The sequence below is a fragment of the Agelaius phoeniceus genome, chromosome 20 (genome assembly GCF_051311805.1).
Source record: "Agelaius phoeniceus isolate bAgePho1 chromosome 20, bAgePho1.hap1, whole genome shotgun sequence".
Taxonomy (NCBI): Eukaryota; Metazoa; Chordata; class Aves; order Passeriformes; family Icteridae; genus Agelaius; species Agelaius phoeniceus.
In genome coordinates this window covers 6276842-6289203 of record NC_135284.1, presented here as the reverse complement: position 1 = coordinate 6289203, position 12362 = coordinate 6276842, and the positions used below count along the sequence as shown (strand labels likewise).

Below are 12362 nucleotides of genomic sequence, written 5' to 3'. Positions count from 1 at the left end.
CAGGAAATTCTTGCTTTGTACAGGGCTGAATGAACCCTGCTTCAATTTTTGCTTCAATTCACTGCTTTGATTGCTGGGTTAAGATGATCCAGGGGTACAAAGCTGAGGTTTGAACTCAAGACCTCTCCCTTTTGCAACCAGGGTGGGAGAGGAGCAGACAGAGCCCATTTGTGTAGAGCTTAGCAACACAGACACATCACTGCAGCTCCCCAGGAGCTGCCATGCCTGCAGCATGCCCAGATTTCCCTGGATGTTTGAGGGGATGTGGGTGAGTACAATGTTTCTCCTTAGAGCTGCAGGCACAAGATGGACACTGGGGAAAGCTCCACCCCTCAATGGCTGAGAAAAACCTTTAATCTTGATATTGGCATGACAGGAAACAAAGTGTTCCTCATCTGGAGGAGGCCAAGGTAGAGCTGCCACAAAGCCCAGCCCCATCCCAGATTTCCCAGGAAGGAGGTGAAGTGGCAGATGGCACCAGTGCCAAGGGGATGGAGTGGATGGATTTAATGTGCAGCTGGATATGGTGGCTATAGGGAGGGGGAGAGCCAGAAACAGCTTTTCAAAAGCTATCAGTCCTCAGGTGACAAGAAACAGCTCTTCAAAAGACATCACCTCCCATGTGACACACAGCCTGGGGACAATGCACAGCCAGGTCACTGGGGCAATGTCCCATTTGCAAGGTGCCAGCAGCCAGAGCAGGGACAGGCTCTGAGCCAGAGCATCGCTGCTGGCACCTGGGCTGGCCACCTCTGCTGTGGGAGCAAGGTGACTGTCACCAGCTGGTGGCACCAGCATCCCTGCAGCAGCACCAAGCACAGCAGCTCCTCCCTGCACAGGCAGCACTGAATTGCTGCCATTTCACCTGAGAAGGGGAGAGAGGGACAGGTTCTGCCTCTCATCGTTGGGATGGGAGGAGGGGGGGCTGGCAGCTCACAGCCAAGAGCAGGGGGCTGCAACTTCCCACAGGGTGGACACTGATAAATCACCTCTGCTGGCACCACCAAACTCCAGAGGCCAAAGCACTGACAGGCAGGAACCACAGCCCCTGGGAGCAGTGTCCTGGTGTGTCCCCCCAGCAGAGCTGGGCTTTCCCTCTTGGCTGGATTAATGTCCATGGCTCCATGGAGCAGGCTGGGTCCCCAGAGAGCCTCCCCAAACCCCGAGGCAGCAGGAAGGCAGAGCAGGGTCTTGCTGTGAGAATGAAGAGTTTATTGGGACTGAGCAGAGATACACAGCAGGAGGGAGGCAAGAGGTGCCTCAGACAGGGAGCTGATGTGTCCCAAAAGGAGGACCTTGCTTGACTTCCAAGGCACTCTCCTCTCCCAGCCTGTCCCCAGGCATCACCAAAGGAAGGTCCTGCCTTCCCCAGGGGATCTGTCACCTCAGTCCCATCCCAGCTGCTCCTGGCTGCAGCCATCAATCCCACCCAGAGACACAAGCACAGCTTCTACAAAAATATCCTTCCCTCCCCCACACCCCCCCACCAAAAAAATGTGAAGAGCGGGCAGGGCTCCCACGGAACTGTTATTGCTCAGTGTGATGGGTGGTCAGACAGGGAGCTTAAGGCATCAGGAATAAGTGCACTAGTGGCCCCTGAGGCTCACTGGCCCAGGCAGTCCTCAGTGACACCCTGGGCAGCCAGCTCTGCCAGCACATTGTCCAGGTAGTTGGGGTCAGGGTAGCCATGGCCACTGAGGTTTGAGTCCATCTCAGTCTTGTGGTGGATCTCATTCCACACCACCGTGTTGCTCTCGCCCGTGGTGTTGGAGGTGCCCACTGTGAAAATCAGGCGTCTCTTCCAGGCCACCTTCAGGAGCTCCAGGACCTACAGGGACAAAGGAAAAACAAAGCTAGGAGCAGCAGCTAGGAGAGTTGTGCCATGAATGCAGCTTGTCAGGAACGTGACAGCTTAAGTAGGGTGATGTTAGCAGGGTGTGATGCCTCACCTTCCTGCCCTTCTCATTGTCTGGTAGGTAACAATAGCGAGGAAAGCCTCTGGCTGTGTATGGCATCCCAGGGTTGGGGTGCTCTGGGCCCTGCAAGAGATGAGACAGGTTTGTCATGGACATTTCCATCTTCATGTCAATTGGGCAATCCATCAGCAGCAGGATCTGACACAGGCCCATCCCAAACCAGCTCTTCCATGTAGGGGCAGCAAGGTATTGTTGGTGAGTACAATGTGTCTGACTTGTTCTTATAGGGTACAGGAGTTTTACAGATCCTCCAAAAGCAGTCTCATACAAAGCCAGATCTAAAATCTACCTAAATTCTGGTGAGAGACAGCCCCAAATCACTGCTTTTTCCATGTGCTCTGGTAACACCTTAAAAAGGCCACACAGCTGAATCCTTTGAAAGTTCATCCCCACCACTGAAACCAACACGAGCTGTGAAACCAGATCATGGGATATTTCCCATCTTATGATCATGGGCAGTCTCCTCCCTGCTTCAGGCAGACATCAGAGCAGCTGGGGCTGCTCAGGAAATGATCTCTGATGGAGGAAACCCTCACATGTTGAAGAGCAGCCAGAGCAGCTGCTGGCTCCAGGCACCAGAGGCTGCTCAGCAAACAGCTGCCAGCAGGTGCTGCACTGCATCCCAGGACTTTTCTGGGAAGCTCTCCCAGCTTGTGCTGTGTGCCAGCATGCTGGGCACTCACCTGGATGCCCCTGCTGATGTGATACACAATCCTGATTGTCCCACAGTCCTTGTGTCCTGGGAGGGACTGGGGGAAAGTGGAGATCTCCATCTTCCCTTTGGGCTGGGTACCGGTTTTCTCCCCGTAGATGGTTTTACAGGAGGGACACTGCAAACTGCCATCCTGCCAGGGGACAGAAGCCACATCAGAGCTCCAGGGCCACCTGCACACAGGGGCCTGGTGAGGATGGGCCAGCTCAGTACCTTGTTCCCGTTGGAGTACATGGCCAGCATGCAGAGCATGTGGAAGGAGTGCTGGCAGTTCCTCAGGCGCCCCACAGCCTCTAGCCTGATGCTGCTGGAGTGGCAGGAGTCGCTGTAGCCCGAGGGGGAGGACAGCTTCTCCATGCAGATCATGCAGTCCTAGGGGAAAAACCACCACTGCTGGAGCACAGCCTGCTCCTGAGGACTGACACATCAAGGAGATGCTTCAGGAGGATTTGCCTTCAGCTTTAATTGAGATTTAAGGACACAAAGACAGGTTTCTTTATCTGGCTGGTATTGCTCCATTCCACTTCCTGCATTGTCCAGGAGGTGGAGAGCTGTCATCAGCCAGAGAGGAGAGTATGGTTACATCCTGCTTCTCTGCAAAGCAGCTCCAGTGGATAAAAAAAAAGCTCCAGTGGCTCTCAGGGAAGACAGAGGGTTCACAAGTGTTGGTTCTGTGGTTCAAAAAATGATTTGATCTCTAGTTTTGACCTCTCAGCACTGAGACCAAAACCAAACTCCTTCCTCCAAAGGAAATGGGGAGGCACTGTCAGGGTGAGCAACTCAACCCACACTGTGCCTTCATCACAGTCCACTGTGCTGTCAATGTGAATTCCAGGCAGTGCTGAGGACTCTCCACCTCACATCAACAGTGCCACTGCAAGCAGCACCATGTCCCACACCAGACACCTAAGGAGGGAGGGCCCTTGGGCACTGCTGTGGTTTCCTTGGCACCCCAGTGAACTGGGCAAACTGGGGGTGCTTCACTGTCCTCTTACCTCATCAGCAGGAGCTCCCTTCAGCTCCTCCAGGTACTTCTTCACCACTGACTCTGGCTCTGTTGGTGTGGCTGCACAAGGAGAGATGAGACAGACAAGTCAGACACTCTGTGGTGTGATGGGCACGTGTGGGGTGAGCTAGAGAGAAGGCAGACAAGCAGGTCACTGGCCAGGATGCCAAGGAGCAAGGTCAGGGTTAGAGGGGGAGAAGAGAACACTCCAACAGATCCCTACAAGCCCAGCAAAGGCTTTGCTTTCAGCCATGGCTCCCACCAGGGCTGTGAGTACCACAGGTCTGTAGCTGGTGTGCTCCTGTTCTCCTCACACACCCCAAGTGACACCAGGCACATCCCAGCTGGACTTTGTGCACACCAGAAACCAGCTGGGATCAAACCTGGCAGCCTTGATGGGATAGAGAATCACACAGTCTGTTGTCAAAGGAGAAAAAAGGGCATTTCCACACCACCCCAGCTGGTGTCCAGCAAGGAAACCCAGCAACACTCTGAGCTTCAGGCCCAGCTCTGAACACAGCACAATGAGCTCCACATCCTCAACATGAAACAGCAGCCTTGGTCCTTCCACACACTCATACCTGGCAAGACACAGGGCAAGTCACCAGGTGTATAAAATAAACCAGATTTTAACATGAACCCTATTTGCAGCATGAGGCAGTACCTTTGCATTTTCCCAAATAAAACCCCTGGTCCCATCCACCCAGGCACAGACACCTGAGCAGCCCCAGCCTGGGCCCTGAGGCCTTGTGGGATGAAGCAACAAACATCACACAAGAGCAAGGACAAATTACCACTGAGTGCATCCACTGCCACCTCAGCTCCCAGCCCATCCTCCTGGAGCTGCCCAGCAAGGCTTGGCTTAAGGAGGGAGCATCCCATGCCCCTGCAAGGCACCTGGCCCTGGGGGAGAGGAGAGGAGCTCCTCAGCAGGCATCAGGCCTGCCACAAGCTGCCAGGCTTCTCCACCAGCCTGGGAAAGGAAACATTTGCACAAGTGATGTTACAGCTCAACCTGGCAGCAGGCAAAAGAGAGATCAGACACTTGGCCTGGGGGAACCTCATCCCTCCTTCCTGAATCCACTTCTGGGGGCATCAGGAGAAAGCAATGTTGTGACAAACAGGCTGGCCAAGGTGCAGCTCTTCCTTCTCCCATCTCCCTCCTGTCCAGGTGGATACTTTAGCATGGAGAGCACTGCTGCTCCCAACTCCACACTCCCAGGAGGACACAGCATCATCCATGGACCAGCCAGGGATCAGAGCTGCAGCTCTACCTGCACTACCCCTCCTCAGCTCTCCCCATCCGTTCTGGGGCTCTCAGGGAAGACAGAGGGCTCACAAGCATTGGCTCTGTGGTTCAAAGAGCTGCACATCAAGAGGCAGCCCCTGGAGCTGTTATTCCAGTCCAAAAAGCCATGTCTGCCACAAGCAGCAAGAAGGGAGGGGTGCTATTTTCTGCACAAGCACTTTCCATGGAGAGAAAAACATGAAGCAGAAGGGAAGGACTGCTCCCATGCCACGAGTGGTGTTGAACAGGCAAAGGCCTGGATGGCACAGACCCTCTACCAGGTGAGGTCCCTCATTCCCTGGAACACCATGGAAGAGAGCAAGGCAGAGCTCCAACATCCTTTAGCTGAGACTGAGGAACTGTGGGCTGGACTCTCCTAAATGAAAACACAGTCATTAGGGTGAATTATTTTCAGAAGGGGATTCCTGGCCATCCTGAAACCTGTGATTTCTGGCAGCAGTAGCAGGAGGAAGGGATGGCTGAGCACAGAGAGCAGAAGAGAAGCCCAGGAGGTGAAAGGACGTTCACTCCAAGTGTCAGTGCTGGGCAGGAGGGATTCCTGACACCTCAGGCAGAGCAGGGCTGTGAGCACCAATCTCTGGAGACCCCAAGGCAGATAAGTAGCAACAGGATTAAGCATTAAGCCAAAGAACAACACAGAAGCAGGCGTTTTCCTCTTCAGGGCCCAAAATTCCCTGGAAAAGCATTTCCAAGAACTGTCCCAAGAGCAGGAAACAGGGAGGAGCCTGGGCAAGCCTCAGGCTTCCACCTTTGAGGCCAAGGGTTCAGCAGTGCCAGGAGCTGCTTCAAGGCCTCATCACCAGATCTCACAGGGAACGGGGCTCCTTGTCTTGTCTTTTCCAAAAGAAATTCCAGGAATTCTCTGCTGGGACCTTGCTTGCATGCAGAGGATCAAAGGTAGGAATGAGTCTGAAGGGGATGTGATCAGTCTGAGCTGTCCCAGCTCACTGTGCCTGACACTCCAGCTGAGTGTTCTGTGATGTCTGTACTCCAGCCAGGCAAACACAGGGTGGCACTTTCCACATGTGGCACTTGGAATCAGCCTCTGGAGACCTCCATGGCCCTACAGGAGATGGAGGCTTCAGTTTCTTCTGCTTCACAGAAGGTTTTAGGAAGAACACTGTAAGCAGGACTAGCTATTATCCCCCCTAAGGCCATCCACTTCCATGATGATCACTGTGTTCTCATCCCTGTGGATCCCATGCTGCCTGACAGACAGACAGACCAACCACCAAGTCCTTCTCCACCCAACCTGCATTCTCCAGGTGGCTCTTTCTGAAGTGACCTTTTTGTCTCCTCTGGCTTTGGGCTGGAGGAAGGAAAGCCAAAAAGATGCACAGCCAAGATGAAGACAGTGAGGGAAGGGAGCAGGGAGGGGGCAACACCTGCCCAGCCCTTGGCTGAAAGCCCCAGCTCACCTGCTCCCACCTGCACAGCAGATCTCAGCAGCTTTAGAGCAGCTCAGCTCCTTCAGGGTGGTGGGGAATGCTCCTTCCACAGAATCCCTTGTGACTTTTCTTCTCTGGAGCAGCTCCAAGGAACAAAGAGGTAAGTCACCCCAGAACTGACCAGGCTCAGTCAAATAAAATCAATGAAAGGAGACAAAAGTTCTGGTGCAGAGCTGGGTAACAGAGAGCCAGGAAAGTCCTTGGGATTTTGGGCATTACACCACTTCACCAGCTGGCAATAGGATGGAGCTGAGGGAACCAAGCAGGCAGAAGGTGATGCAGCCCTCAGCTACCCTGAGGAAACCCATGCCTGATGGATTTGCACTGTGGCATCTGCAATCTGTCCCTGTCACTTTGCTGTGACAATGCTCTAATGCACTTAGAGCCACCAAAGCTGCCTGGAGAGAGAAAGGGCTGGACAGCCCTGACACTTTAGAAAAATCCATCCCCAGCTGCAAGGATTTCAAAATCCAGTCCCAAAGAAGATGCTGAGAGCTCTTTTTCAGGAAGGGCAGCAAAGCCCACGTGTCCTTCCTTGGGCAGAGCAGGCCACAGCCCTGCAGCACAGGGGGAGGCAGCTGGGACCATGGCACGAGCCACGTGTGCTCCAGCACGTGAATCACTTCCTTACAGGGCTGTTTACTCCATAATGAAGTGTTTGCCTCCAAATCTTTGTTCTAGCCATCCCCTGGGATCATCAAAACCTGGTCAGTCCCCAGAGTTGTCTGGATTCAATAGTGGACTGAAAATGGACTGGAAGAATCAACCGGTGCCGTTGATCTCCAGCGGGCCCAGAGCTGTGCTACAGATTTATCCAGGATGCCCAAGAATGTTTACCATTCTTTCATTTACAAAGAGAGGAATATCAAATTGTTTTTAATGCTTCCTCTTCCTCCCTGTAGATAATAAGCTGCTTGCTGCAGCAAGGGCTTGCCATGGGCAACATTTAACAGATGTGTTTTGAATCCTTGCACAGCAACCAAATGCTTGCACCAGTAATGTCTCCTTCTGTAGCCCAAAACAAGCCTTATGCTTTCCAGCAGATTTTTTTTGATATCCTCTGCAGGCCAGACACTGGTTACTCCTAGTTATTGTCATGGACAGTCACACAGCTCCCATCACCTCTGCTCCCTGGACTTGCAAAGGCTGTGTCTATAGATCTCTCCATATTCAGCATTTCAGCAGGATAATCCAGTGACCAGGCTGCTCTGGTTAGAGCATCTCTGTTTATGTCTCCTTCAGCAGATGTTTCCCCATGAGAACACCAAGATCTGCCAGCTCTGAGGGGCTCCCCAGTCCCACCCATCCCACAGGCACTGGCACAGTCTGTACCTCCAGCTGCAGGGGGGTGGGCAAGGAGGATGAGTGTGCTCCTCTCCTTCCTCCTGCAGCACCTGCAGTGACTGCCCATCCCAGGGAGGATGGATGTGCAGGGAAACCTCCTCACCAGGTGGAAGTGGGCAACAAGTGACACAGCAGAGCCAAGCAGCCCCTGGAGATCCTTGGAAAGGCTGGGGAGGCCAGCAGCATGCACAAGCAGCCCCTGGAGAGAGCAGGACAAGCCACCTGCCCTCCTGCCTCCCTGCCAGCAGCCAGGTCCCAGCAGTGCTGGCATCCCAGGGCAGCACCAATCCATGGGGATGGCAGAGGCTGCCAGGCCCTGTGCCAGCATGGAGAGCACAGAGCCTGCAGCTTCCCCAGGCCCTGCAGCACCCAGCTGTGCCAGAGCAGCAACAAAGCTAACGAGTCCTGACTAATTAGTGCCTCTGTTTAACACACCTCAGCTGTTCACCAAGCCAGCTGCAATTCCACCAGCACTGCCTGGGAGCAGCAGGAGGAGGGAGAGGGGCACTCTGCACCCACCACCAGCTGGCTCCAGTCCTGGATGCAGAGCTCCTGTTTGAGCTCTCCATGATGGAAAATCCTCCAGGGAAGTGGCCAAGAACACACAATGCAGAAATTCAGGGCACAAAACGAGCCCATCTCTGTCTGCTGGCAGCACCAGGGGCTGTGAAGGAAAAGAACAGTCTGGCCAAAAGTCAGGCTCAGTACCTGCACTGCAGAATAATGTTCCTCAGCCCTGAGGGGTGTTGTACAAACACAGCTTGTTCCTAGAACAGACTGAACACATTCTGCAACCCAGAAGTGAGGCACTCCACAGGACTGGCATCCCAGCCCCCACCAACAGGAATCCTGCTTTTTAAAATAACAGAGGGAATTTTAGCAAGGCTCTCCCTGCCTGAAAGGCTCCCCTTCTCATGGGTCAGTGTGGCAAAGGGCTGATCTGCAAGTCTCCTCTGCAGCACATCCTGGGCAGGAGGAGACAGCTGGAACAAATCCTGTCATGCTGGAAGGGAGAAGGAGATGCTTGATGCCCCTTTCCCATTCCATCCTTCCTGCTAGTGCTGCCTCTCTGCTCCTCCAGACGTGTCCCAGCCCCAGCAGGTGGCATTGCAGAGCTGGCAGGGAGGTGACAGCCTGCCCTGGGGCTGAGGCACTGAAGAAGTGATGCTGATGGGGAGCACAGATACAGAGATCCAGCCACTGGACACCCAGAGCAGTGTGTGCTGCTCTCACCTCCCAGCCCATGTCCCACGCTTCCCACTCCCTGCACTGCTGCTCTCCTCACCCAGCTCAGGAGTCACAAAACACATCCTGCTGTTAACATCCCACCCTCACAGCATCCTGGCTGCTCACACAGTGCCAGGGAGGGCTGGATGCTGGGAGCAGACAGCACCTGGACCAACAGACCCCACAGAGGAGAAGGCAGCAGCCAGCCAGGCTGTGTCTGTGGCCACCCTGTGACCTAAATTCAGCTGTTTCACATCACTGAGCAGCAGCAGGTGACCAACAGCAGTGCAGAGCCCTTTTGTTGTTTTGGGCTCCTCCAGCAACTGGGGCAAGCCAGTGTCTCTGTGGGAAGGCCTGGCCTCACCACAGCTCCCTTCTGGCTCTGTTCCCAGGGCATCCCCACCACCCAGCCCTCATTCCTGCCCCTGCATGCTGCCCATGCCAGGAGTGGAGCAGCAGCAGCCACACAAGCCCACCAGGCTGCCAGCTGGCTCCATGGAGCAGGGTCCCCATCCAGCCCCTCTGCCACCCTCCTCTGCTCAGCTCTTCTCCTTCACCTCCCATTTTCCTTTGCTCCTCCTGTTCTTCGCTGCTTCTCCTGCCGCCCCTGCTTTCTCCTCCCCCTCCATCACACATCCTACTCCACATTTGCTTTCTCACTCCTTCTCACAGCTCTCTCCAGAATGCATTTCCATAAAATACCTCCCTCCTCATTTCATTTCTATTTTCCTTCCTGCCTCCTTCACACAGCTTTGGACCTCATGGACTCCAAAGAGAGAAAAAGGTACCAAAAAACTCCTTAGACAGGCAGATGCCTCTTCCTCTCCACCTCTGGCCTCTTTCCTTTCTTAAGTGTAGAGAACTGTGTTGAACATCTCCAGTCCCCACCTGGCTTATCCAAAGGGGCACATGCTGTAGGTGAGGTGGTGGTTGACACCCCTGTGCCAAGGCTGGCAAACAACCTCTACAGCTACACCAGGCTGGATTCACACCTGCCCCTGCAGAGTCCCAAGCACATGGATGGGATCCAGGCTCTCAGCTCTGGGAAGGTGAGGGGTGCCAGTGAGATATGAAGAGGAGAAATGAAAGCCCTGCCCTGGAGAGGGCTCCACTCAGCAAGAGAGCTGAGGTAATCCATCCCTTCCTACCAGTGCACATCCACCTGAGAACATTCCACTTCACTGCCTTCCACCCAGACTGAGGTGGAGAGAACAAATCCTCTGCAATTTGACCTCAAAAGCCCTACATGACTCAGGAGCCTGCTTGTCTGGGAGATCCTTGTCATCCCATGACTCAATCATGACAAGCATGGCTCACAAGCAAATCTTCTCTGCAGAGCACACACGGATTTGATGTTCTTCTCAATGGTCTCACCAACACCTCAGAAGGTCCTGGTATGTGGACACTCCCCAGGAGGGTGCAGCAGGATCACAGGGGAGGCTGCTAGAGTCTGACATGCAGAGCACAGATCTGCTCCAGTTTTCATTTTGTGTGGAAACGAGCTGACCTACCACAGGACCACACCTACTTTACCATGTTATTTTAGAGCCTGTCCCAGAGGCTGCAGGTCAGGGCAGACGTGTCCTGCTTCTCCCCTCGCTGGGACGAACATCATCAGTCAAACCAAAAGAGCCAAGAGGGGTTGGGGGGGAGAGACAAGAGGAAAAGAGGGGTGCAGAGAGATAAAGAGAAGGAGATGGAAGCAAACATCAGAGTTTGAGCAGGAACTACCTTTCTTGGACACTTTCCTCCCCTCCTTAACTGAGCTGTGTTTTTTAGTGGCCTTATGGGTGCTGGCAGCTTGAGGCACACGGGTGAGGTGCACGGGCAGTCCGGCGGCTGACATCAGAATAGCTGTCATGCCTACAGTGGGTACGAGGTCAACATGCAGGAGGGAAACAATGGGGAAACACATTCATTAAAAAAAAACTTCAACCTTTCAAAGAAAATTAAAATAAAGTGAAATAAAATAAAACTTTTAGCCCTTAGTTCTGAGGGTGTAAAACGTCCGAGAGGTAACAGGGTTGGGAGTCAGCACAAGGAGAGGATCTGGAGGTTTTCAGAGGGAGGAGCCCAGGCAGCAAATTAAGGGAGGGAAATGTGGGCACGTGGCTTGTCTGTGACCCTTTGTGCTGGTGTGCAAAGAGGACCTTCCTCTTTGGGCTTTAGGGCTGCTCAGGCACTGAGTCTGCAGTGGGGCCAAGTTCTGCTGACCAGAGCCCTGGAGGATGAAGGGCATCACCCATAAACCCCAAAAGGTCCTGCTCAGCTGCTCTCCCCTAAAGCCACACATTTCAACAGTGCCACACTGAACCAATCCCCCTTCAAACACCAGGGCAGAGCTGCCCCACACAGTCCCTCCTCCCTGGCATTTTGGTTTTCCCTCACTCCCAGCAGCAATGCAATCCTCATCCTCCCCCATCCCAGCCAGCTGTATCCATGGGATGCAGTTTGATGAAACTAATGAATCATTAAAAAGGACAGCCATTCCCTGAAGGTAAAACTGGCACACAGAAAGCTACAGGACTGATCATGCTGATCCAAGATGATGTTTGCCTGTGAAATCCAGGCTGGTTACAAATCATAACATTTCCAAGGTACCACACTGCTCTCACACTTACATCCAAGAGAACACCTGCTTTTGCTTTCCCAAGAGCAACCTCCCATCTGCAACAGCCAGCACCAGATATAAGAAGAAATGCTTACAGCTGCAAACCAACAGCAGAAAACCTAAAAGCCAGCACTTCCCCAGAAATCCCCTCTGAGGGCAGACCATGCAAATGCTAATGCTACAGACATTCCTGCTCAGTAATACATGGCCAAAGCCATGCAGATTTCCAAAAAGTTTATTTTTGCAACCCTCTATTCAGTCATATGGGGAAAGGAAGATTCTAGAGCACATTTGTTCAGGACAAAAATGAGGCACCTTGCCCACACATGACTGAAAAATCCAGTTATGATGGGAAGCATCAGCTTTGTGTGCAAGTGGTGAGACTATTTTCTGCCTCAAATATGCAACCAGTCAAGAACATGTGTCCTGTGACTACAAATCCCCTGTGCAAAGCCTGCATCAGTGTCCCACAAGCAGAACTACTCCTACACAGTGCTGACCACAATTTGTACCTCCTTTTTCTAAGGTCTCAGCACAAATATTCCAGAAGCTGTTCAACTATTTGCTTGACAGCCACAGTTGAATGTTTTTACTAAAACTTTCCCATCTAAAGGCCAAAAGACAGACAGAAGGGGTTTCACCAGAGAGGGAGTGGGACAGAGTGGAAGGAGTTTCCCCAGGGTTACCCAAGAACTTTTGGGAAAGCTGGGCTGACCACAAGCCCAGGCT

General features: G+C 53.3%; 1 protein-coding gene across 2 annotated transcripts in view; it reads right to left on the bottom strand.

Annotated features, from left to right (window-relative positions):
* Positions 1 to 1191: 1191 nt before the first annotated feature.
* DTX2 (deltex E3 ubiquitin ligase 2) overlaps positions 1192 to 12362 on the bottom strand; it is a 35130-nt gene continuing 23959 nt past the window's right edge. The window contains exons 5-10 of one of the 2 annotated variants that reach the window (XM_054647054.2): positions 10754 to 10885; positions 3684 to 3754; positions 2902 to 3060; positions 2660 to 2821; positions 1950 to 2039; positions 1192 to 1828 (exon numbers count right to left, since the gene is read on the bottom strand). In XM_054647054.2, coding sequence (XP_054503029.2) covers positions 1604 to 1828; positions 1950 to 2039; positions 2660 to 2821; positions 2902 to 3060; positions 3684 to 3754; positions 10754 to 10885 — 839 coding nt within the window. In that variant the 3' untranslated portion in view covers positions 1192 to 1603. The remainder of the gene's footprint in view (positions 1829 to 1949; positions 2040 to 2659; positions 2822 to 2901; positions 3061 to 3683; positions 3755 to 10753; positions 10886 to 12362) is intronic. The other variant, XM_054647055.2, reaches the window with a different exon arrangement.